Source organism: Carcharhinus amblyrhynchos, chromosome 2 (assembly GCF_965287045.1).
Source record: "Carcharhinus amblyrhynchos chromosome 2, sCarAmb.v2.hapA, whole genome shotgun sequence".
Classification (NCBI taxonomy): Eukaryota; Metazoa; Chordata; class Chondrichthyes; order Carcharhiniformes; family Carcharhinidae; genus Carcharhinus; species Carcharhinus amblyrhynchos.
This window is the reverse complement of record NC_137325.1, coordinates 32,113,004-32,140,377: the sequence shown is the minus strand read 5'-3', so window position 1 is coordinate 32,140,377 and position 27,374 is coordinate 32,113,004. Positions and strand designations below refer to the sequence as shown.

Here is a 27,374-nt window from a genome sequence, read left to right as displayed (position 1 = left end):
CCAGAGAGTTGAGCAAATATTCTATGCTTCTGAGGGAATGCTAAATGGTTAGAGGCATTGTTTTTTGAAAGAGACAGTTAACAGAGGCTCAATCTATCCTCTCAGACAAATATAAAAGACCCCATGACAAAGGAGGTCTACCCAACATCCTGGCTAATATTTATCATAACCAGGAAGTGGATTAACTGGTCACTTATTTTTGATAGACTTTGCTGAGTACAAGCTGGCTCCAACATTTCCTAAGTTGTAAGAGTGATATTTCAGATGCAATTAATAACCATAAAGTATTTTGCGACATCCTGGAAGATGACATACAAAACCAAATATCTTTTTTCTTTAATTCATCATTTCTTACCTGAAGTATTTACTGCAGCCCCAAACACAAATCCTTGTTGTACGGTTTCTGTTGCTTCTGGTTTTTCAGCAGATTTAACCAAGTTGAAAGTAAATCCAGATTTAGCTTCCGGTTTTGAAGTGTCCGACAAAGATCCTGATTCTTTGGTTTGCTCTGGCTTTTTAAAAGGAAGTTCAGACTGCGGCTGTGGTTCAATGTCTTTCCTTTTACCAAATACTATTGGTGCAGAGCTCAGACAGTCCTGTTTTTCATCTGGTTTTCCAAACATAAAAGCTGAAGCAGCCACAGGTTCCTGATCTATTGGTTTCTCAAAATTAACTGCATTCACAGTTGCCCCACCTTTCCTTTCTTCTGTTTTGTCAAGCTGAAACTGCACTATTGATGTTTCTTTTTTCTCTTCTGTGCCAAATTTAAAGCCAATCAGAGCACCCTTGTCCTCAGTTTTAACTGTTCCACCAGCATCAAACTTAAAACCCCCAAATACCACATCACTTTTGTTATTTTGCTGACTTGTATCAGAGGCTCCAAACTTAGTACTAGTTGAAGTTGAAGCTGGATTGTTACCAAAGGCAGCTACTTCAAATTTAAACCCACCACTACAGGCTTTGGAGTTATCCTTTTTGTTTCCCTCTGGGATTTTCTCTGTTGAAGGAACTCCAAATTTGAACCCCCCTGTAACTTCAAATTTAAGTCCTCCAAAGGCACCGGTTGACGAACTGGAATTGGACGTTCCAAATTCAAGTCCACCCTGTTTTCCAAATTTAAAACTTGGAGCGCCATCTTTACTTTGCGAAGAATCCACCGTTGCGGGCTGGATGCCAATGGTGAATGGTGAAGGAAGAGTTGATAGCGCAGGAGAGCTAAGCCCTGTAAAAGGAAAGAAAATGATAACCAAACTGAATTTCCAATGCTTGATACTGTAAAGCAAACCATGATCGAATGCTCCTGCAATACACAATAGAAAAGTTATGCTCACAGTGGTGGAAAAGCCATGACTAAACATCTTTTCTAAGGAAAATAGATGAACTTTAGAATACGTACAGTGCAGGAGGCCATTTTGCCCATTGAGCCTGCACCAACTCTCAGATAAAACATCCCACCTTGGCCCTATTCCCAAAACCCCAGTATTTACCCTACTATTCCCCTAATCTGTGCATCTTTGGACTGCGGGAGAAAACCAGTGTTTCCTCCAGATGCACATGTAGACACAGGGAGAACATGCAAACTCCTCGCAATCGCTCAAGGCCGTAATCAAACCCAGTTCCACTGCGCTATGAGGCAGCTGTGCTAACCACTGTCGCCTATGAAGGGTTAATAAGCACCAGGAACAGTTCTGTGCCCCTTAATTTTGAGCAAACCCTATACAAACAGAGTATTAATCATGTGACTGTAATCCAAACTTTCTTCAGCAGGATTTTATCAAATCAATGCTAGTGTGAGTGAACCTCGCCTTGCGCATTTTTATCAACCAGATATAGATATCCTTATGCCTATTTCAAAAATTTTCAAAAAACTGGACAAATACAGCTGTCTGAGATCCTCAGAAAAAGGAGCAAAACCATGGGCAGCAATGGAGAGACTTGTACTTTGTTATCTCTGAAGAGGCCCCTGATGGGCCTCAGAACAAAATCAAAGAGAACTATACAAAGAGCATTTACATTTCACACACCAGGCTGATCAACCACAGCCTATTAGAGAAAGGACTCCACAACCTCCCTTTCAAAACTTATTGGTTGGGACAGTTAACCATCTCAGGAGCCCAGGTGCAGGAAACATAGCCTTTGTCAAATGCAAGGTGTAGGAGGCATGTGACATGAAGGTCTAGCTGAGGAACCAGCTTTATTTCCTTGCTGTATTACAAACTCAGTTTGCAATTTTACCATCTGTTCGCAACATTACAGGAGCTCTACCAAGGCTGAATATCCCAGATACATTGCGTACAATTTCCATCATCATTCATGCACACAAGGATATATTCAAAATCATAGGACTTGGTCCCCATATCAACTTAGATATCTATACTCGTTTATTACATATGTCACTTGTAGTAAGAATATGGAACTATGAGGAAATAAGATTATGCTGACAGACAAGGAAAGACAGGAGTAGATAACTTGCTGGGTGGGCTAAATAGCTCATTTGTCTTTCTCCAGAAAATGCACTGCATTACCACATATAATAGTATCTGCAAATAATCTGACTCAAACAACTGCTAGGTGTTAGAAAGCATTTCCCATTTATATACATGTTAGACAGCATCTTTGGTTCAATTCAGTGATCAATAATCTTGTTAATACCTTTAGGTTCAATCTTGATGCCTGCTTTCTCGGTTTTACAAGCCACGCATTTAGTTACATTTGATGAGTTCTGAACCAAGCAGACTTCACAATCCCAGGACTCTGTCGGCTTCTTGAACTTATCACCAAATCCTATCATTCCCTTTGTTGACGGTGATGCAGAAATGTTGGCTACAACAGACGAAGCACCTAAGAGCAAAATTCATAAAATGAAAATAGACAAAGTATCTTGTGATGTATAAATTTAGGAGGGATCATTAAATTATCATTTATGCACTATATTGACAGTTAATGCTCTTCAATTCAGTTTACAATAAAAATCTGGTTTCAATAAAAATGACCATGAAGCTCAAGCTATTTTTTTTAAAAAAGTGCCTTTGAGGGAAGAAAACTTGCCATCCTTGCAAAGTCTGGCCTACGTGACCCCAGTCCTGCAAAACTATGACTGACTGTGCCCAGAAACAGTCTAGCTAGCAATCTCAGCATTGCTGACAGCCAGAATGAATTTGAAGGAAGAATGGACAAATTTTTTGTGGAATACAGTTCTTTATTTCACAATACCGTTTCAGTAACATTCTATACTATTGCAATGATTGTTAAAGTGATAATGATGCTCGCGCAAAGCATTACACAAGAACTGCTGTTCTTTTTTTCCCCCAAAGCAGACGCTGATGCATCTGTCGTTATTTTATTTCGTCCATTAGATTGATCTACAGTAATAAACACTTAAAATGTCATTAAAATCTGTTGCTGGGCAATTGCTGCAAAGCCGAAGATATTAGAGACAGCTTGCCTCTGAACGTGCAAAACGTTGGACACTAAACACACAAATGAGTGAATGAAACAAAAACAAAGTGCTGGAAATACTCAGGAGGGGTAGCATATGTGGAATGGTCATAGACCTGAAATCTTAACTCTGTTCTCATCACCACAGATGCTGCTAAGTATTTCTAACGACTGAATGGAACTGTTGAACGCCTCCTCAGAAAAAGTCCCAAGCTATCAAATGCTAGCAAATGGACCCAATGTATTAAAATGCAAACCAGCTAACAAGAAATTTATATAATTACACATTAACTACTTTCAGTCCATCAATTTAAAACAAAATCTGCAAATATAGTTCTTTTCAGATTTCAGGATGATTTCCATACATGGAACAGAAAGAGTTAAGCATTAAACTTTAGCCTTTCCCTTTACATTCAAAAACCAGCAAACAGAAAAGGTGAATAAAAGTCAAAAATTAAGTGTGCTTTCATTGAATAGTTATTTGTTACAAGTCAGATACATAAATCGTTATTGAGAGAGCAGCATTAATATAGAAAGATGCGACCACAGCATTGGTTCTAGGGCTATGGTTGCTTTAAGTGTCATGATTTGGCAGGAGGAAGGCAACAAAGCTTGCTGAAGATACTCAATTGTAAATTCATAGTAGAGAATAGATAATGAGTAGAACCAATTACACTATGGCTAGATTGAAGATTAAGTGAGATATTGACAGACGATGTTTCAACACAGAAAAGTCATGGAGTTGGGGAAGTAAAACAGTGGGAGTATAAAATAAATAGGAGAAGTACAAGTGACACTGAAGGATTACAGGGTAGGATTAAGCAAGAAATGCAATAAAACTGCTAGCACAATTTGCAAGATCAAAAGGGTAAATGGTTTATCTGGATTCACAATTTGAGGAATAGAGCACAATTTCTAGTTAATGCAAATTAGCTTGGAGAAAGCACTTGACCTATTATCACCTTTAGTATCGTGTGCCGTTCTGAACAGTGCAGTTGGGGAAGATAGCCTGGTTTAGAGGAAGAAGGACAAATTGCATTCATGGTGCAAGGAAACACTTTGGAGAGGAGGGATATTTACACAAGGGGAAATATATCAGAATTAAAAGGAATAGAAAACAAGTTACATTGTCTTTGTCAAAGGGACCTGGACATAAAAGTTTAGGCAAGATAAAGAGAAAACACAGTTAAAATACAACTTTGCACAAGATCTACCAAGGGTGACATTGTAAATTAATGACATACACTTCCAAATTAAACAGCAATAATCTTTTGGGTAACAGGGATAATAACTAGTATAAGATTAAGTCATTGACACTTGGAACAAAAACAGAAAAATGCTAGGAATATTCAGCATGGCAATCCATGTCTGAAGAAAGCAAATGGAAAGAAGGGAGTGTTGGAAATAATCAGATCAGGCAGCATCTGTGGATAGAAACAGGATTAACATTTCAGGTCGATCATCTTTGATCAGAACCGATGATGGAATATTTAGAAACAGAAACACTACAGTACAATACAGGCCCTTCGGCCCACAAAGTTGTGCCAAACATATCCCTACCTTAGGGATTACTAGGTTTACCTATAACCCTCTATCTTACTAAGTTCCATGTACTTATCTGTAAGTCTCTTAAAAGACCCTATCGAATCCACCTCCACCACCGTTGCTGGCAGCCCCACGCACCCACCACTCGAGTGAAAAACTTACCCGACATCTCCTCTGTACCTACTCCCCAGCATCTTAAACCTGTGTCCTCTTAGAGACCCCATAGAAAATTTACAGCTCAGAAACAGGCCTTTTGGCCGTTCTTGTCTGTGCCAAACCATTTTTTGCCTAGTCCCACTGACCTGCACTTGGACCATATCCCTCCAAACCCCTCTCATCCACGTACCTATCCAAGTTTTTCTTAAATGTTAAAAGTGACCCCGCATTTACCACCTTATCTGGCAGCTCATTCCACACTCCCACCACTCTGTGTGAAGAAGTCCCCCCCTAATATTCCCTTTAAACTTTTCTCCTTTCACCCTTGACCCATGCCCTCTGGTTTTTTTCTCCCCTAACCTCAGTGGAAAAAGCCTGCTTGCATTCACTATCTATACCCATCAAAATATTATACACCTCTATCAAATCTCCCCTCATTCATCTACACTCCAGGGAATAAAGTCCCAACCTATTCAATCCCTCTCTCTAACCCAGCTTCTCAAGTCCCAGCAACACCCTCGTGAATCTTTTCTGCACTCTTTCAACCTTATTTACATCCTTCCTGTAACTACGTGACCAAAACTGTACACAATACTCTAAACTCAGCCTCACCAATGCCTTATATAACCTCACCATAACACTCCAACTTTTACACTCGATACTCCGATTTATAAAGGCCAATGTACCAAAAGCACTCTTTATGACTCTATCCACCTGTGATGTCACCTTTAGGGAATTCTGCACCTGTATTCCCAGATCCCTCTGTTCATCTGCATTTTTCAGAGTCCTACCATTTACCCTGTACATTCTACTTTGGTTTGTGCAATATCTCACATTTGTCTGCGTTAAATTCCATTTGCTATTTTTCAGCCCATTTTTCTATTTGGTCCAAATCCCTCTGCAAGCTTTGAAAACCCTCCTCACCGTCCACTACACCTCCAATCTTTGTATCATCCGCAAATTTGCTGATCCAATTTACCACATCATCCAGATCACTGATATAGATGACAAACAACAATGGACCCAACACCGATCCCTGTGGCACACCACTAGTCACAGGCCTCCACTCAGAGAAGCAATCCTCCACAACCACTCTCTGGCCTCTTCCATTGAGCCAATGTCTAATCCAATTTACTACCTCCCCATGTATACCTAGTGACTGAACCTTCCGAACTAACTTCCCATGAGGGACCTTATCAAAGGCCTTGCTAAAATCCAGGTAGACAACAACATCCACCACCTTTCCTTCATCCACTTTCCTGGTAACCTCCTCAAGAAACTCTAATAGATTCGTCAAACATGACCTACCACGCACAAAGCCATGTTGACTCTCCCTAATAAGTCCCTGTCTATCCAAATATTTGTAGATCCTATCCCTTATCACATCTTCCAATACCTTGCCCACCACTAACGTCAAACTTAGTGGCCTATTTCCAGGATTTCTTTTGGAATCTTTTTTAAGCAACGGAATAACGTGAGCCACCCTCCAATCATCCGGCACCTCCCCCGTGCATACTGACATTTTAACGTGTCTGCCAAGGCCCCTGCAAGTTCACTACTAGCCTCCCTCAAGGTCCATGGGAATACCGTGTCCGGTCCTGGAGATTTATCCACTCTGATTTGCCTCAAGACAGCCAGCACCACCTCCTCTTTAATCTGTAAAGGTTCCATGACCTCCCTACCTGTTTGCCCTATTTCCGTAGACTCCATGCACGTTTCCTCAGTAAATATGGATACAAAAAAACCATTTAGTATCTCCCCCATCTCTTTTGGTTCCATACACAGTCTACCACTCTGGTCTTCAAGAGGACCAATTTTATTTCTCACTATCCTTTTGCTCCTAATGTACCTATAGAAGGTCTTTGGATTTTCCTTCACTCTGTCTGCCAAAGCAACCTCATGTCTTCTTTTAGTCCTCCTGATTTCCATCTTAAGTATCTTCTTGCACTTTCTTTACTCCTCAAGCATCTGATCTGTTCCATGCTGCTTGTACGTTTCATACAACTCTCTTCCTCTTAACCAGCGTTACAATCTCCCTTGAGAACCAAGGTTCCTTATTTCTATTTACTTTGCCTTTAATCCTGACAGGAACATACAAACTTTGCACTCTCAAAATTTTTCTCCTTTGAAGGCCTCGCACTTTCCATTTACATCCTTACCAGTGAACTGCCTGTGCCAATCCACACTTCCCAGATCCCTTCTCACTTCATCAAATTTGGCCTTTTTCCAGTTTAGAACTTCAACCCAAAGGCCAGATCTATCCCTATCCATGATCAGGTTGAAACTAATGGAATTATGATCACTGGATCCACTTGTGGCAACCATTTCAGTCCTGGGAAAAAGCCTCTGACTCTCCACTTGATCAATACCTCTCAACATCTTATACGCCTTTATCAGGTCACCCCTCATCCTTCATCTCTCCAAGGAGAAAAGGCTGAGCTCCCTCAACCTATCCTCACAAGGCATGCTCCCCAATCCAGGCAACGTCCTTGTAAATCTCCTCTGCAACCTTTCTATGGCTTCCACATCCTGTAACAAGGCGACCAGAACTGAGCACAGTACTCCAAGTGGGGTCTGACCAGGGTCCTATATAGCTGCAACATTATCTCTCGACTTCTAAACTCAATTCCTCAACTGATGAAGGCCAGTACACCATATGCCTTCTTAACCACAGCTTCAACCTGCACAGCTGCTTTGAACTATGAACTCGGACCCCAAGATCCTTCTGATCTTCCACACTGTCAACAGTCCTACCATTAATATTATATTCTGCCATCCTATTTGACCTGCCAAAATGAACCACTTCACACTTATCTGGGTTGAACTCCATCTGCCACTTCTCCGCCCAGTCTTGCACCCTATCAATGTCTCGCTGCAACTTCTGACATCCCTCCATATTATCTACATCTCCAACCATTTAAGTCAATAGAAGTGAATAGAAATGTGGGAGATGGGGTAGAAAGAACAAAGGTGAAAGGCTGCAGATTAACAAGATTTCACGATGCCAAGGTCAAAAAAGGTGGCAATGTGTAAAGAAATAAAGGTTGCACTTCTGAATGCAAAATGAAGATTAAGAAACAAGGCAATAGGGGAAAAGAACAAAATAGTGGCAGAGACTATGATATGGGACATTTTTCTCTGAAGCATAGGAGGCTTAGAGGTGATCTTGTAGAGGTCTATAAAATAATGAGGGGCATAAATCAGCGAGATAATCAATATCTTTTCCCAAAGATAGAGAAGTCTAGAACTAGAGGGTTTAAAGTGAGGGGAGAGATATAAAAGCATCCAGAGGGGCAATTTTTTCATAGGTGGTGGTGTCTGGAACAAGCTGCCAGAGATACTACTAGAGGCGGGTACAATTTTGACTTTTAAAAAGCATTTAGGCAGTTACATGAGTAACATGGCTATCAAGGGATATGGGCCAAATGCGGGCAATTGGGACTAGCTTTGTGGTTAAAAAGGGTGGCATGGGCAAATTGGGCCAAAGGGCCTGTTTCCATGCTGTAAACTTCTATGACTCTATCTAAAGTGGTTGAATTCAATATTGAGCTCAAAGGCTGTACAGTGCCGAGCAAAAGATGAGAAACTGTTCCTCAAGCCTAAATTGAGATTCACTGGGACAACGTAGCAGGCCTTGGACAGGAATTAAAATGACAAGCGACAGGAATCTAAAGGTCGTGTTTGTGAACACAGTCTCTAAAGAGAGCAGGTGCATTAATATTTCAGGTGTAGACCTCCATACAAATTGAATATCTGCATCATCAATTATCCTCTAGCCTTTAATTCCATTTTACTTGAAGGCTACACTTGGTCTTGGCTTGTGTGAAAAGCCACAGGACAGCAACATGCAATGGTTAAAATGAACCAAATACAGCTCCAGTAATTCATACCCAACCATATTGATTGAACAATCAAGTGACACCTACTACCCAATAAGCTGCCAGACAACATTCAGTTCAGTTCCTGCCAAAACTGCTCATCTCCAGACCACCTCACAGCTTCAATCCATACATAATGGATGCAAGAGTCAATACTAGGAAAGTTGAAAGTAGCCACTCTCCATATCAGGGAAACTTCAGTGTATGCCATCAAGATCAATGGGTGCAAACAGGAAAATCCTCTAGTGAATGGAATCAAACCCAGCAGACCTTTGGTCCAGCAATCCTTTTTGTCATTCAATTTCTGTACCTTCCACTCTACCAAAGATCTACCCTTTTGTTCTTTTTCCATTCTCTCCCACAACTTTCACTTGGTTTAAATTTATTCATTTTTAACCTTTCCAGGTAGTGATGAAAAATAAGTTTAACTCTAGCCTCAAATGCTGCCTGACCTGAGTACTTCCAGCATTTTCTGCTTTATTGAAAAGCAAACATGGTTGTGGCTAGAAGCCAATCATCCTTGGTTTCAAGGTCATACTGCACGTCCCTCACACCTCAAACATCCCGCTATCATAATGTCAGGAATAAGGTTTCTCACTGACTATTTTACTTTGGTTACAATTCTTCAAACAGCAGGATATGGACAACTTCCAAACATAGGCTCCCATCAACAAAAGGCTCAACAACTTACCTTGGTCACCATAGCATTAACATCTGGGGCAGTGCCTCATCAGAACCAAAATGTAACCACATCAACAACATAGTTGCAAGGGTAGGTGCAGAGTGCATTTATATAACCCTATCCTGATCAATCAAAAGCTTTTCAGCAGTGTGTTGCAATATTCATCACTTATCTCAATGGATGCAAGTCACACACCACTCCAGAGATGCATAATGATTGGGCAAAAATCATGAAATTGTATAATATCCTACACATGTCCACCACTACTTCACAAAGCAATTCAGGATCCATAGAAAATGAATGATGGTTAGAAAGAATTGACCATAAAGTGAGGGTGGGGAGAAGAAAAAAAATACCTACCTAGCTTAGTGGACTGACAAGCCACACACTTGCTGTCTTCAGCTTTGTTTTGTAAGAGGCACACAGCACAGTCCCAAACACCTTCAGGTTTCTTAAATTGATCTGCCAATCCCAAGCCCCCTGATGTACTGCAGGGAGGGTTTGACGCACTGTTTTTTGTACTTTCAGTTACTGCAGACAAAGTTTTGACTCCAGTTCCAGGTTTTGGTGTTTCACAAGCCACACATTTTACAACTTCCGATTTATTTTGAACCAAACAGGTGTCACAGCTCCATGTGCCCACTGCAGATTTGAATTTGTCTCCAAAACTCAATGGAGTCCCTTTAGACGTAGCTTTGTCTCTGTTTGCTGACTCATTATTAGTCTGTACGGGAAGTGCAGATTTAGCGATCTGACAAGCAACACATTTACTATCTGTGCTTTTGTTCTGTAGAAAGCAGGAGCCACACTGCCAGGAACCTTCAGCTGGTTTGAACTTGTCGCCAAATCCAAAGGTGCTTGAGCTCTCGACGGAGGAACTGTTTTTGCCAGTAGTAGATGGTAAAGATTTCACAGTCGCTGGTGAATTATCCGAGGACTTGACTGCACATTGTGTGGACGATGATGGCAAAGTGAACTCTTGGAACAGGTAAAAAAATATAAAAAGACAAGTTTAAGTAGCTTGTTTGCACACACACCCCTTACTAATGCAATGGAATTGTGTTACAAAAGATTACATTTATTAGACACAGGGTATACTGGCAAACAACACTTCAATATATCTGTCTAGACGGCCCTTTCTGCTCAACCGAGCAAATTAACAAATTTTGTACACATGCACAATACTTGAAACACAGCCAAATTACTCTAGTCCTGTATGAGAGGAACTTCCTAACCAGCAGCAGAAATTATATCACAATCCAATCAGAAATGCACACCAAGTATAGTTAAACCAATTCTACACAAACTAATTTATATAAATTAATGGTATAGTGTACTAGTACTAGGATAATTCAATTTGCACTACTATTCCTAAACTTGAGCAATCAACTTTATAATTTTCAACTTCTCATCACACACTAGCATGTTATCCTTATACCTGTCAACAAAAGACACTGTATGGTCTGGTATCCAAGTTTCATAACGTTACTGAAAAATGCTACAGTTCAGCTGACAAGTATTGAAAGAATTAATTTGTTATGTGGCAGGTCAATAGCTCATCCCCAAGTGAACCCTATAAAGTGTGTACTACTTTGCAGCACATGTGGGGGAAGCATGTTTATTTTTAAATACTCCTTAAAAAATACTCACCGGGTCCTTTCAAAATGTCTAAGACACTGCCTTCCTTCAGATTTTTAGCAGGTTTCAATGGTCCGTCACATTCTTCATCTTTTCTCTCATTTGTTGGTGTAGAAATATGCGGCAATGTGGTGCATTTCACTAAAACATTGCACAAAAGAATTCATCAGTTGTCAGTATCAAGCTGTCATTAATTGATTTTAATTATACATAGTAAAAGTACACCTACCTGCATTAATGGAAGGCCTGGCTGACACAAAAATGAATGGAACTGATTTGTCGATCGGTTCACTAAAGGTAAAACCAGTCTGTGAGATGGTGCGGAAGGGAAGAGAGATATGAAAAAAAGAAACAGAATTAATTTTTACAAGCAGCAACAACATTATATCATATCAACTGCCATTGCTGTCACTTCACTTTCAATAGCTTGGAAGTTGTACTGAATTATTTCTAATCAATTACTCAACTTGCAGAAATAAATTGGGCAGATATATATTAAATTGCCTTTAAAAACGTATTCTCCAATATTAGAGCTTAAAGAAATTAGTGCTCAACAAAACTACTTACAGATACTGAAAGAGGTTGCAGATTTGCCTCAGTTGCTTTTATATTCGGTGTAGAAAAGGTAAAAGCAACACTGTTAGGACTGGATACCACTGCCTACACAAGAATAAAAAATTATTACAATACAAACACACACGGATTACAGAGCTGCTCTCTCCCATTTTTAATACTTGTTCCTTTTCCCCTACCTAGGGTAGCAGACAATTGTTCTGACATTGCTGACAGGGCACAAGCCTATTCGTACCATCCAAAAAATGGCTTTGACGCTAGATATGTTTATTTTGATAATGTTTACTTTGAACCCAACATTAGCTTGACAGGTGCCCTCGAAACCCGTGCCAAAATTTTAGCTAAATCTTAAAAGTTTTAAGCTTATCCCCTATGCAGGGAGACAAAAGAATAGCAAAAGGCACAACCAATAAATAAAGCCATGAAGAGAAATTGAATCTCTTAGGCTTCAAAAAGAAGTATAAACTTTCACTTTCTTGATTCAGAAGGTAGAGGAAAATTGTACTCCCAAGTTTAAACCTACAAGCAACATTCATAAGTCTATTTCAAAGGGAATACTTCTACAAGCAATTATATAAAATGTTGTTATGAGAAATCCCCCAGGACAATGCCATATGGTCTAACGGACTGAGGTGAATGCAATCCATATCCTCCACAAGGCGGATATACATCACATGAAAACAAAAATGCAACATGCAAGAGAACTATACCTTGTCAGGATAAGATTTTGTTATAGTAGGTGTTACAGGTGACACAGCTATGCAAGGAGAGCCAAAATTAAAGGTAGGCAATGCAGTACTTTTAATTGGTAAAGATAATTCTGGAAGTTCTGGGGCTGCGTCCTGGACCTGCAGGGGCATAACATTTGCAAGTTATAGTTTTAACAGAGCACAAACACTATTTGAAAATGATCAAACAAATTGCATCACTGCAAAAATGGCAAGCACTTCAAAAACGTTGGCAATGTATAATACATCATACATGTCGCATACATCAACTGAGGGGGAATTAAAGGGATTAAGAATTTAATTACAATGCTTAAAGCCAAGTTGATAATCAGACTGCACTGCTGCTAATTCAAAGGATTTAATATGAGACTTCAATTTTGACCCTTTATGGGCAATAGTACCAAAATGGTTTTCAAATTATAAATGACATCCTATATGATTGCAACAAAGGTTAATTGCCTCTCTTCATTCTGTCTGAAGCCTCTGATGGTTTATCACACCATCCTCCTCTGTAACCGCTTCATCACCCCCCAACTGGGTGGGACTGAACATATCTGATTCCAATCTCATTGTTTCAATTGTAGACAGAGAATGTACTACAATAACTTTTGTTATTCCCATTGTTGCCTCTGGCATGTCACAATGATTTAATCTTGACACCCTTCCCTCCTGTTTCTCATCCACATGCTGTCCCTCAATGACAGCATCTGAAAGTGTCAGTTTCCACTTACGCTGACAACATTCTGTTCAATATGATCACTACTTCTCGTGACCTCTCCACATCTTAACTTTTTTTTTAGAATTTCTGAAATGTCACTCGAATGCAAATAGGCAAAGGGAGTCTACTATTCAGCATTGCTTGCCTGACATGCAAGACAAAGGTGCACCAAGTCCTCAGAGAATTGCTCTGTGCCAATGATGCTACAGTAGTATTCCAAATTGAGAAACACCTTGATTTGCGATAAATGGATAGAACACCTGTAAAGTTTGACTTGGCTGTCAGCATTGGGAAGACAAATGTTTTTATCTAGGATATTGCCATACTGTCGTCTATCAGCACTGACGACGTGATGGTGGAAGTTTTTGATTTTGCCACAGAACTAGGCTCCACTACCACCAGCAATTTGTTGCTTGATACTGAAATCAATAAACGTATTGCAAAAACTGCAACTGTTACGTCTAAGCTGAGAATGTGGAACAACTGCAACCTGATCAAGAACACCAAACTGTGAGTTTACCAAGTCTTTATCCTCGGTGCACTCCTTTGTAGTGGTGAGATCTGGAAACCCATGTATGAGGTAACAAGAAAGGCTAAACTGTTTCCATTTTAGTTGTCTCAGATGTATTCTCGGCATCTCTTCAACTCAGAGGTCCGGGAGTGTTTGCAGTGGCTTAGCCACGTCCACTGGATGGAGGTCAGCTGTTTATCCAAATATCTTCCATAAGGTGAACTGGCCTGGGGAGAAGAGGCATACCATCCTGGACTTCTACTCCTTCATTACAAGGAAATTTGCAGCCAAGATAGGAAGATGACAGACAACACCAACAACTGAAGAACAGTTACTGACGTCTATTACCTCTGGAGGCTGACTGTTTGCAAGGGCATTGGAAAAGGAAGAGCAGAATCACAAGATTCAGCTGGCCAAGAGGGGGTCCAGATAAAACAGAGACCTACTCTGCAACAAATGTCACAGAAACGATCATACCAGTGTGGGGCTTCTTGGTCCCATCAAGTGCTTAAACACAGAGCTGACCACCACAGCACAAACCACTGTTTCGCAAGACAAAAGGCTGCCACCATCATCAATAAACTGCAAGACACCAGGTGTGTGGAAATAAAAACCTTTGCCATTCATCATGTCAAACAATGGAATCTACCCAACATTTCTTGCAACACCACATGTAAGGAATACTGTATAAAGTGAAAGATCAATAGTGTAACAGTTATTCCACAGGATAAAGATAAGTTGCTGATGCTTGAAAACTAAGCAATACTGAATTATAATTAAAAGCCAATTTATTCTAACCTCCTGTGAGCCTCTGGATGAATAATGTCCTTTATCTCTCTTCATTTTTCCGCCAGCTCCCCCAGATGCAAGACCATTGGTTGCACGTGAACCAATTATCTGATGTGAAGAGCTGCTATCACTATAATACAAATAAAAATGAGTGCCAAAGAAAATCTGATTAATTAATGATACATTATAGAGTCCCAACAAAGTAATTTGAAGCTAATAACATTGCATGTACTATACCTTTTTGTCATTTGAAGGTTAATTTCTGGGACAGGTGATTTCTCTCTCACTCTCTGAAAATGCAAAGAAATAGACATTTAAGACTCGGATCCGATATTTTACATATATAATGCCTTTACTGCACATTAGCTTACACATTTTTTTAAAAAAAAGTCAAGTCACAGGTAAAACCTTTCAGCTTATAAAATCTGATACTCATTCAGAGGTGAAATACCCATTTTAAAAAAAAACCACATTATCAGATTTATGAGCAACAAGTGCTGGCCTTGCCAACAACACCCATTTACAATGAAGGAATGAAAAAAATACATTATGAAGTTGCACCTATGTCATATTAGTCTTCTCATTTCAAGAGGAAAAAGACCAGACTGCTCATTCTTTTCTCACAGCTCTGGTGCAATCTTCGGAATCATTTTTGCATCCTTTCACCAGAGCCTCCATATGCTTTTTCTAATATGTTGAATACAGTTGACCATTAACATTAATGGATCAGTCTTTGGATTGCTAAATTTGCTGATGACACCAAATTACTTTGGTAGGAATAATGGTAGGAAGGACTATTACTTACGTGGCGAAAAACTGCAGCATGCGACGGTGCAGAGGGACCTCGGGGTCCTTGTGCATGAGTCGCAAAAACCCAGCCTGCAGGTGCAGCAGGTGGTCAGGAAGGCTAATGGGATGCTGGCCTTCATAGCGAGGGGGATTGAATATAAAAGTAGGAGGTCTTGCTGCAGCTGTATAGGGCACTGGTGAGGCCGCAGCTGGAGTACTGTGTGCAGTTTTGGTCGCCGCACTTACGCAAGGATATTTTGGCCTTGGAGGGAGTGCAGAGGAGGTTTGCTAGGCTGATGCTGGAGTTGAGGGGGTTGAACTATGAGGAGAGGCTGAATAAATTAGGCTTGTACTCATTAGAGTTTAGAAGAATGAGGGGAGATCTCATTGAGACGTATAAGATGTTGAATGGGATGGATAGGATAGAGGTGGAGAGGCTCTTCCCGCTCAGAAAGGACAGTAGGACTAGAGGGCACAGCCTCAGGATAATGGGGGGGCGGTTTAGAACGGAGTTGAGGAGGAACTTCTTCACTCAAAGGGTGGTGAATCTCTGGAATTCTCTGCCCGTTGAAGTGGTGGAGGCTGCCTTGCTCAATATTTTTAAGACGCGGGTTGATAGGTTTTTGATAGGCAAGGGGATTAAGGGTTATGGGGAGAGGGCGGGAATGTGGAACTGAGCCACGACAGATCAGCCATGATCTTACTGAATGGCAGGACAGGCTCAAGGGGCTAGATGGCCTACTCCTGCTCCTATTTCTTATGTTCTTATAAATTGGGAGGTATGGTCAATTAGAGGAACAAAAAATTATAATGGAAAAACTTGTCACTGGAAATTTACAAATTAACTTATATGCGCAAGGGAATACATTTTTATAAAAAAAACCATATATTACTTAAAAAAAGAGTCTAAATGAGGTAGAGGAGCAAAGGAAATACAAAGACATGACTGGAAGCTGCCAAACAGGTGAACCACAAGCATTATTTCAGGAAAAATTGAATTGAAAAGCAGAGAAATTATGCTAAACTTGCAACAAACGTGGTTAGATCACATGGAGTAACGTGCGCAGTTCTATTCGATATATTAGAAAAGGGGTAGAGGCGCTCTGGTGAGAGTACAAAAATGATTTACGGAGATAGCACCAGAGCTGTGAAGTCACATCTGTCAGAAAATGAACAGAATGGGTCTTTTTCCTCTTGAAATGAGAAGGAAAAGATATGATGACTTCATCCTTTTAAAATTATGAAGGATTTATACAGTGGACAGAAGCATGTTTCCACTTGTGGGATACAGGGGAACTGGAAGTCATGAACATAAGATGGTAACCAGGAAATCAAATAGGGAACTCGGTTGAAAATTATTTCCAAGAGAGTGACACAAGTGGGAAACTCACTACCATAGACAGTAGGTGAGATGAAAATTACAGATGTATTTAAGAAAGGGAGAGGGATAGGCTGATAAGAATTGGATGGGGAGGGACAGATAGATTCAAGTGTCATAACATGCAGATATTTAAAAAATATACATTCATTTCTCACATTGTTTTGAGTTTCTGTCCTGTCAATATGTCTATTACTCTGCCCTCCAGGGGTCAAGGATGGCTTGAAAAAGATGGATCGATTTGCAGCTCCAGAAACAATCACAGGTGTTTGCAGTTTCTGGACTGGAGGGTGCTGTGTTTCCAGCTGAAAATAAGTAAAAATAAACTTATAAAACTTACATTAACAAAATTTAATTTTGCATTTTTTATAATAGGGATTATTTAAATTAGAGCTACATTACAGTTATTCATCAAATAACACACCAATCAATGCATCCCTTTGATGGAGGCTTCAATGACCAGTGCGCATGGATTTAAGGTAAGGGGCAGGAGGCTTAGAGGGGATGAGGAAAAATTTTTTCACCCAGAAGTGGAGAGAGTCTGGAACCCTCTGCCTGAAAGGGTGGCGAAGACAAACTCTCATAACATTTCAGAAGTATTTAAATCTGCGTTTTGATGCCAAGGCATATAAGGCTATGGGTCAAGTGCTGAAAAATGGGATTAGAATAGTTGGTGGTTGCTTTTCACTGATGTAGGCAATGGGCCAAAGTGCCTTTTCTGTGTAGACCTTTATGGCAGTGGAAAATTATATGTATAAACACTTCAAGAAGGGCTATCTGCAAAATAAGGAAATTATTCGGTATTTTGTAATGTAAAATTAGAGTAACCACCAAAAAATTTTACAAATAGATACACTGAAATTTAGTAAAACCTTCTTCCCAAAGCCCTTCTTCCACTTACCAAAGGTAGCAGGAACTGGCTCATAGCACAAAACTCTGTGTAGCACATGGGAAGAGACAATCAACTTTCACCAAGGCAGCTGAAATGTGCTAACAGCTGCTCTGGCAATATTGTGCTTCTGCTATTTAAGCCTATTTGACTTCTGTTGTCATTGTTGATTCATCACACATGTACTTCAACTTTAAGAACCACTGCAAGATGTGTCACCAAACATGATCTGATGACAAAATTCAAGGCGTGAATTTTACACTCCCCACTGACAGGTTTTTAGGTGGTGGGGGTAGGAGGGATGAAATTGCAGAGATAGCATTCTCTCCAAGTTCATGCCTGCCCCAGCAACACAGCAATTGTACACTTGAGCAGGTAAGATCTTGAGTGGGAACTGCCCCAATCGAGGCTTTTAAGTGGCCAATGTTCAGCTGGTAGAAGTATTGAATCTTGTGTGCACGGGCGGGGGTGTGTGTGTGTGTGTCCTCTTCTGTCCACTGCAGCACTGTCGCTGCAGGGATGAGAGCAATGCCATCCAATCAGATTGGCTGGGAGCCAAGGCAAGACGTCCTCCAAGAAGTCCCACCTGCAGCCAATCATTGCAGCGTTGAACAGTCAGAGATGGGATTATAAATTTGGATCCTTTTAACTTCAGACTGAGTTCACTCGACATGAGCATCAAACAAAATCCACTTCTGTCGCTCAGTCTAACAAAAACTAACAAGCAAACTGTTGCCTGACACTACTTCATATTTGCCCAAATTAAATATATATGGAATCCTTTTTAGGTTACACTTTCCAAGTTATCCCTTCAAACGCAATGTACACTTTTACCCAGTCTGATAAAGGTTCCACAATATCCTACCTTTCTCATTTTGGACTGCCAGCCAGTAGCATCTACAGCATTTTTCTCCAATGACTGAAAGAAAGTTCACATTAAGCATGATCAGAGTTGCGGAGCAGGCATGAAATATTAGTTAAGATAATGAGTGGAAAAAAGATAAAGGGAAAAGATAGTTTTTAAATGAGTTCCATTCAAGCTATTCAAAGTTCTATCTACTCTTAAAACCATCTTAAACAACATTCTGGAGAGCTAGAATGGCTTGAGGACTTATCACCAAGGTTATGTTCAACATTTCATAAGCTTTTAGCAATCATGCTGAGTGAGTTTGGTGTGCAAATTGAAGTGAAACAGTTTTTAATTATTACAAACGGCGTATATAAAAACAAACGTACACTAGTTTGGGGAAATTAAGTTCATCTCAACACTGCTTGTGAGAATAATAGAAAGACAAATTCCAAGATACAAGACATCTATGATGCAAGACTACCAAAGCTGCTTTCGCTTACCATAGACAATGGAGAGGTCACTGTGGGTGGGATCCTTTTAGCATCCTGAAAGCACAGTACATAACACGTTATTTCTTTTTTCCTTCAAACAGGTTAACCATTATTGTTTGCTGCCCTTAGTCTCAAGTCACTTCATTGATTAAAGATAATTGTGAGAACTCATCCTAAACACCAGTGCCACTCACTGGTACCATCTGGTGGTTGGTTCTCATCTTATTTTCCTGCAAAATGCCTAGCTTTAATCGTATCCCTTCTTTAAAAAAATGCAACCTACCATAATGCTTAAATGGACAAATATATGCACATTACAAATGAATACAGATACATGCAAAATAAGTTATTGACAGATTCTGTTAAAAGCTTCGCCTATAACATCAACAAATCACAACCAAAATCTTGCAAGAAAAAATGGTATGGGTGAAACTGAGGAATAGTGTAGAATCTAAAGCTGTAATTGATGTTGTGTATAGACGACCTGCTAGCAGCTCTGAGTGCGAGATCACATAAGTGCATAAGTTTCGCAAGTGTGTGGCAAAAGCAGAGTAGTATTAATGAGTGATTTTAACTTTGACGGCTAGTTGCTTGTCTGCTTCTACCAGTCTATGTTAGAAAGGTACTGAATTTCTGGACTGTGTCCAGGATAATTTCCTACAGCAGTGTGTACTGGATGCAACAAGGGGACAAGCAAGATCAGATTTAGTAATGAGCCCGATTTAATTAGTAATCGGATTGTACGTGGACATTTACTAAATAGTGATCATAACATGACCAAGTTCAGTGTAGCATTTCAAAGTGAAAAGCACAAATCAGCTATTAGTATTCTAGATTTATGTATGACCTGCTTTAATTACTTGTGATAGATTGTCCACAGTAAACTGGAAAGATCTACTAATGGGAAAAACAACTGAAGAACAGCAGAGGATATTTAAAGAAATGTTTAATGCAATGCAGAATGAATTTATGCCTGAAGAAAAAATGCCACTTCACAGAAAAGTCAGCCCTGAACAACTGAAGAAATAAGGGACAGCATTAAACTATAGGAAAGGGGTTACTAAAATGCAAAAACAGCACAGATACGTGGGAAAAATGCAAAGACCAGCAAAGAGCCACAAAGCAGCTTATAAGAGCTACTAAAAGGGATTTTGGTAGAAGAAACATAGGAAGACAATACAGCCTCAATAGCACAACTTTGAGGGGAGGCCAAGAGCAGAGAGACCTCAAGGTTCTCTATAGCTGGCCAGGCAAGTTGAAGCAGTTAAGACTGATAGGACTTAGGTTTATAAATAGGGGTGGAGAGTATAAGAGCAAGGAAGTGATGTTACACTGCTACAAATCATTGGCCAGGTCACATTTGGAGTATTTTGCTCAGTTCTGGGCACCTTAAGAAAGGATGTTAACGCCCTTGAGAGACAGTGCATACGAGATTTGCTAGAACAAAATCAGGAATGAAGGATTTTAGATAGAAGGGAAGGTTAGAGAAATTGGGCTTAGTCTCCTTGGAACAGAGAAGATTAAGAGGTGACCGTATCGAGGCATTCAAAATTATGAACAATTTTGACAAGAGAGGATATTCTGTTTCCACTAATTGGTGTGTCAGTGACACACCAATTTTAAGATGGTCAGCAAGAGAACTAGGGTGAGGAGAAAGAAACTTCATTACTCAGCTGTTGGCAATTGGAATTCGCTGCCTGGGAGAAAGGTGGAGGCAGAGTCCACAGAAGGTGTCAAAAGGCCTGGATACATATTTGAAAGGGATGACTTTAGAGGGCTAAAGAGATGAGGCTGGAGAATGGGGCTAGCTAGGCAGGTCTTTTGGAAGTCAGTACAGACATGATGGGCTGCATGGCTTCTTTCTGTGCTGTAAAATTCTATGGTTAAAAATTACTTCGCCTTAGTGTTTACAGCAGGAAAGGAGGATAGCTTGCTGGAAATCCTGGGGAAATTATTCGTGGATTGAGGACAGGCATTAAATACAACTAATGCAAGTAAAACATTAAAAATGAGGAAATTAATGGAATTAAAGAATTACAAATCCCCAGGAACTGACTATTTCTATCCGAGAGTGGTGAAGAAAGTAGGGGAACACATTATTAATGCCCTAAACATAATCTTTCAGAGTTCCCCAGATTGGAAAATTGTTCCATGTCACTTCACTTTTTTTTAAAAAGGGCAAAAAAAGATATCCAGGAAATTACTGATCAGTTAGCCTAACATTTGTGATGGGGAAATTGGAGTCTATAATAAAAGGGCAGAGTAACTGAACGCATCAAAAATTTTCAGTTGATCGGAGACAGCCAGCATGGATTCATGACAGGTAGGTCATGCCTGACAAATGCTGAATACTTCTGAAGAGGTGACCCAGGTAGCACACAGGGAAATGTCTATGGATGTTATTTAAAAACACTTCCAGAAGGCCTTTGATAAAGTCCCTCATAAGAGACTATCAACTATGGTAGAAGTCTGCAGAGTTGAGGGCAAATTGTTGACATTGCTGGGAAATCGGTTGAGTGGCAAACGACAGAAAAAAGGGATAATAGGTAGGTACACAACTTGGTAGAATTTGACTAGTGGTGTCCCATAAGTTAGGGCCTCAATTGTTCACCTTAATTTATTAACAGCTTATATAATGGTATAGCAGGTAGATATCTAAATTTGCTGATGACCCAAAGTTAGGCAGCATTGTGGACAGTGTAAATGATGTCATAAAATCACAAAAGGATACATCTATGGCAGATGGATTTCAATCTAAGCAAGTGTGAGGTTATTCATTTTGGAACTAAAGAGGTAAACACATTGATTATCTCTACAAGTAATTTATTTTCAATATGTACTTTTGAATGAAAACAGAATTTTTATAATTCCTTGATACACTGCCAGAACAAATTGAACCGAGAAAAATATGATTTATGTAAAATTTCCTCGTCAGAGGCCTTATTTGAGAATGAAATAGTAGTACATCAACAAAAAGAAATGCTATTCTACTACAAACTTCCACATAGATTAACCCTGAAACACTCAAAGATGATTAATCTAATTGTAGTGCAACGTTTTTCTAATGATTAAATTACACCAACTCTATCCAATATAATTGGAATATTTTACAAACAGATTTACGAAATTTAAACCACCTGGTAGAAACCATAGCAGGTAATATGGAGACTCACCGCTAAGGGACTTGACATCTTTTCTAAAGACTGAAGGATGCGTCTGGCAGTGGCACTAGTCACTCCATAAGATGGTGAACTTGCAGGTTTTGCTTTCATCTGTCTCCTTATTGGAACCTGGCAGTTATTAAGCTCACAATTATTATAGCTTCAAGCTTTGGGACATTCTTTTTATAGATTAAATTAAATAGCGATCTGGAAATGTCAGTATGGTAATTCGCATCTTAATCTTTCCACATTTAATCAATGGGAACTTACGGGTGAGAATTTGTGGCCCCAAGACAAAATGGTCAGAAATGTTTTTGTGACAAGGAATCATGAAATTATAGCATCTTTTATGATCTGCAGTAAAATACAAATGCTGTTGTCATTTCAAATAGATGTAATTGTTAGGCTTCAAGTATGCAGAAACATTAATCTTGTCTGTTTACCTTCTATTAACATTAGGACTTTGGACCAACGTATTTGCATCGCCTCAGTAGTTAGTGCATGTAATCCAGGATATGCAAAGCAAAGCAAGTACTATGGCAGTTTTCAACGTGATCCCATGTTAGTCCCACGTCTCAAGAGTAATTTGGGATGAGCAACAAAGGCTGGCCTTGCCAGTGATGCCCACACCTCAATATACTATATGTATATACACACATACACACACACACACACATATCATAAAAATAACTCCTGAAAAGTAACATGACCCTCAGATACCAACAAAAACTGCAATGATGCAGCACAGTAACATTTGGTATGTTGCTGATAGCAATTCTGCAATTGCATGGTTATACAAATACAAAACTTCCAAATTCCATGGTGACAAGACTCAACAAAATCTCTTCCCTCAATCCTACAAACCTTGTAAATGTGCTCTTCTTTCCCCCCAACTTACGCACTCCCTCCTCATACTGCGAGCCCTGTTTTCATCCCCAACTTGTGCCTTCATGCACACCCACCCCAAACATTCATCCACATTCACGCATGGTCCACCCTCCTTCCTCACAATCTAGTCATTCACAGCCTCCCCACCACCACCCCCCACTCCAGCTCATTCCTCACCAGCCACCTGACTCACAACCACTTTCCCTCCCTCACCATTCAGCATCACCACTCATCCCCTACTCCACACCGGGGCAAGGCAAGAAGGCTGAAGAAAGTGCAGAAAAGCAACATTCTATGGACCCAGCAGTCACATTCAGCAGCCGCCCCTGCACAATATCTCTTCCAGCCCAGTCCATCTCTCACTACAGGCCTCACCAAGTAGACAATTCAAGTACTCTGCTGACTACACATAAGTAGCAGCTTCTATGGGGCTGTGGTTTCAATAGCAAAGCAATCACAGTCAGCCCAATTGGTGGCAGATTCAACAGAAAGAGGAGTTAAGTGACAGCTCCCTGCACCAGGTGGAGGGCAGGAAAAATTAACATAGCACAATTCCAACCTTCAGAAAACAGCAGAGGTTTTTCATCCCTGGGAACTACAAAAACATGAAGCTTGCATATCTTTTAGTGCCTGACACAATCCTAGCAGTAATATATATGTCTTGTTCAAATATTCTGGGAGGGGAACAGTTTGCAGTACTTTTCAAAAAACGTTTAACAGAGTTTGTTTACTTCTCCTTCCATCTGTTGTCCACATGGCTCTGTATAAAAACAAGGCAAGCATTTGAACCATGATGGTGAAATGTTGATTGACAGCAAACAGGTGCACTGGTCACCAGAATCCTTTACATGAAATTTAATCCAGTCAAATTTTAGATTACAGACTGACTGAGCTATTCCACTTGCTACTCTAGTGGAATAGAGTAGCAAGTGTTTAATCATCACTTAGAACATACAGAATTTGGGAGAAAAGGGAAAATATGTACAGCAATTCATCCAAGGTAGAGTTTGAGTACAGGTTGCTACCTACTCCTTAATTTCTCAGCCTGCAAAGCAGACTTAAAAACAAATTAGGGTGAACAACATAAAGTTCCTATGGATTCATGCTTCTCTCGATGCCAGTATCCACTTTTAGAATGGTGCAAATAAACCAAGTTACATTACCATCCGCGCACTGCCCGATACTTCCTAAAAACACAGCTTCTTGCATAAATACTTACACATAAAGACAGTGAAACAGATGTACACTTTGATAGCAGCTTTCATCTTAGGATGTCCCAAAGCAGCAAACAGCAGCTCTGGTTGATGATAACCTTTCCTTACCGCAGAAAGATGGAATATAGGAGAATTAAGCCATTTGGCCCCTCAAGCCAGCTTCACCATGCAATATAATCATTGCTGATCCATCTAAACATGCTTTGCCCCATACCCACTGACTCCTTTAAAGTCTACAAATCTATTTCCTTCAAAAAATTATTCACTGATTTAACCTCCACAACGTTCTGAGGCAGAGAATTTCACAGGTTCACCACCCTGAGTGAAGAGGTTTCTCCTCATCTCAGTCCAGAATGGTATAAACTATGCCCCTTCCCAGACAGGGGAAACATCATACATGCATCCAGTCTGTCAGAATTTTATACTTTTCAACAATGAGATCTGCTCCCATTCAAGGTTCCAGCTGTGGTCTGACCAAGGCTCCGCACAACTGCAGTAAGAAATTCTTGCTTCTGTACTCAAATCCTCTTCCAAAGAAGGCCAACATACAATTGGCCTTCCTAACAGCTTGCTATACCTGCTTGCTTGCTTTGTGACTGGTGTACAAGAATCCCTTTGCATATCATTCCCCAATCCACGAGTATTTAAATAATATTCTACCATTCGATTTTTCCTGCTGAAGTGGATAACTTCACACTTATCCACATTACACTGCATTTACCATGTATTTGCCCACTCACTCAACTTGTCTGAATTGTCTTGAAGTCTACTTGCATTCTCCTCACCATTCATATTTTCAACTAGTTTTGTGTCATTAGCAAATTTGGAAATATTACATCTGGTTCCTTTATCTAAATCACTGGTCGCTGAGGTACACCACAAGTCACTGCCTGCCACTCCAGAAAAGACCCATTTGTGTTTTTACTGTTTCCCTTTTAACCGAGTCTCAGTGCATGCCAATATTTTATCCCCAATCCCATCTGCTTTAACTTTGCACACTAATCTCTTATTAGGAATGTCTAATACAGATAGAAATATACAGTAAATAGTAGAACCCTTAAGAGTATTGATAGGCAAAGGGATCTGGGTGTACAGGTACACAGGTCACTGAAGGTGGCAATGCAGGTGGAGAAGGTAGTCAGAGGCATACGGCATGCTCGCCTTCATCAGCCAGGATATTGAATCTAAAAATTTGCACGTCACGTTGACACTTTATAGAACTTTAGTGAGGCCGCACTTGGAATATAGTGTTCAATTCTGGTTGCCACACTACCAGAAGGATGTGGAGGCTTTGGAGAGGGTACAGAAAATATTTACCAGGATGTTGCCTGATATGGAGGGCAGGACCTATGAAGAGAGGTTGGAGAAACTTGGTTTGTTCTCACTGGAGCAACGAAGGTTGAGGGGAGACCTGACAGAAGTCTACAAAATTATGAGGGGCATGGACAGAGTGGATAGTCAGAAGCTTTTTCCCAGGGTGGAAGAGTCAATTACAAGGGGCATAGGTTTAAGGTGCAAGGGACAAATTTTAAAAGAGATGTACGTGGCAGATTTTTTTGTTTTTACACACAGTGGTGGGTGTCTGGAACTCGTTGCCAGGGGGAGGTAGTGGAAGCAGATACGGTAGTGACTTTTAAGGGGTGTCTTGACAACTACATGAATGAGATGGGAATAGAGGGATATGGTCCCCAGAAGTGTAGAGGATTTCAGTTAAGTCAGGCAGCATGGTCAGTGCAGGCTTGGAGGGCCAAAGGGTCTGTTCCTGTGCTGTAAATTTTCTTTGTTCTTATGTGGAACTTTATCAAATGCTTTCTGAAATCCAAATACACCAAAGCCAATTGCTCTCCCTGATCTATTCTACTAGATATGCCCTCATCAGTAGAGCTGTCAAACATAATTTTTCTTTCATAAATCCATGATGACATCATCTAATCCTGTTGATACTTTCTAGGTCTCCCACTATCACATCCTTTATTACAGAATCCAGTGTTTCCCTCTACTGATGTTAAGCTAACCAGTCTGTAACTCTCAGCTTTCTCCTTCCTTCCTTTTTTAAATAGGTTTATATCTGTCACCCTCCAATCTACTGGGATTGCCACAGAATCTACAAATGTTTTGAAGAAGACAACTGACGCAGCCACAATTTCCATTCCCACTTCCTTTAGTATCCTGATATGTAAATTATCAGGCTTGGGGAATCTATCAGCTTTCAGTCCCATTAACTTTTCTACCACTATTTCCCAACTGAGAAATTTCTTGTCAATTCCTCCTTCTCACTAGACCCCTGGTTCCCTAGCATTTTCTGGGAAGCTAGTTGCGTCCTCTCCTGTGAAGATGACTAAAGTAACTGTTCAATCATTCTGCCAGTTCCTTGTTCTGCATTAAAAGGAATGTATAACTATTGCAATGTAGGCACTTGTTCCTTAAATGTTAGCCACTACCTATCTACCTATGCATTTTAATAAATTCCCCAATCTATCATGCCCAATTCATCCCTCATACCTTCATAATTTCCTTTGTTAGTACCTTATTTTCAGGCTTTTTATTCATTTACAGAGTGTAGATGTCGCTGGTTGGGCCAGCATTTATTGCTTATCCCTAACTGTCCTCTATTTCAGGGGGCATTTGAGAGTCAACCATATTGCTATAGCTCTGGAGTTCAATGTTGCCCTGGATCTTAGGCTTATTAGTCCAGTGACAATACTACCATGTCATCACCTCCCCAACAGACTACTTCACTTTCCATCCTAATGAAGAATTCTATCATGTTATAGCCACTCTCCAATGAAGGGACCCAGACAACAAGTTTATTTAACCTCTTCTCACTGTACAAAATCTAAGATAGTATGTTCCGTAGTTGCTTCCTCACCGTACTGGTCAAAAAGAAACATCCACTGCAGTATTGTCAGTTTGGCTTGCCCAGTTTATATGTAGATTACTATGGCACTCTGTTGGCACAGTGACGAGCACTGTTGCCTCACAGCACCAGGGCCAGGCTCAATTCCACCCTAGGGTGACTGGCTGTGTAGAGTGTGCATGTTCTCCAAATGTTGGTGAG

General features: G+C 40.2%; 1 protein-coding gene across 1 annotated transcript in view; it reads right to left on the bottom strand.

The window, feature by feature from the left end:
- The window catches only part of nup153 (nucleoporin 153), a 71,346-nt gene that overhangs the window by 23,485 nt on the left and 20,487 nt on the right, over positions 1–27,374 (bottom strand). Inside the window, exons 6-18 of the mRNA XM_080204119.1 lie at positions 22,227–22,343; positions 19,063–19,107; positions 18,578–18,631; positions 16,982–17,128; positions 14,894–14,946; positions 14,666–14,786; positions 12,621–12,758; positions 11,905–11,997; positions 11,567–11,645; positions 11,350–11,478; positions 10,060–10,677; positions 2,653–2,841; positions 356–1,222 (exon numbers count right to left, since the gene is read on the bottom strand). Of these exons, the coding sequence (XP_080060245.1) occupies positions 356–1,222; positions 2,653–2,841; positions 10,060–10,677; positions 11,350–11,478; positions 11,567–11,645; positions 11,905–11,997; positions 12,621–12,758; positions 14,666–14,786; positions 14,894–14,946; positions 16,982–17,128; positions 18,578–18,631; positions 19,063–19,107; positions 22,227–22,343 (2,650 nt within the window). The remainder of the gene's footprint in view (positions 1–355; positions 1,223–2,652; positions 2,842–10,059; positions 10,678–11,349; positions 11,479–11,566; positions 11,646–11,904; positions 11,998–12,620; positions 12,759–14,665; positions 14,787–14,893; positions 14,947–16,981; positions 17,129–18,577; positions 18,632–19,062; positions 19,108–22,226; positions 22,344–27,374) is intronic.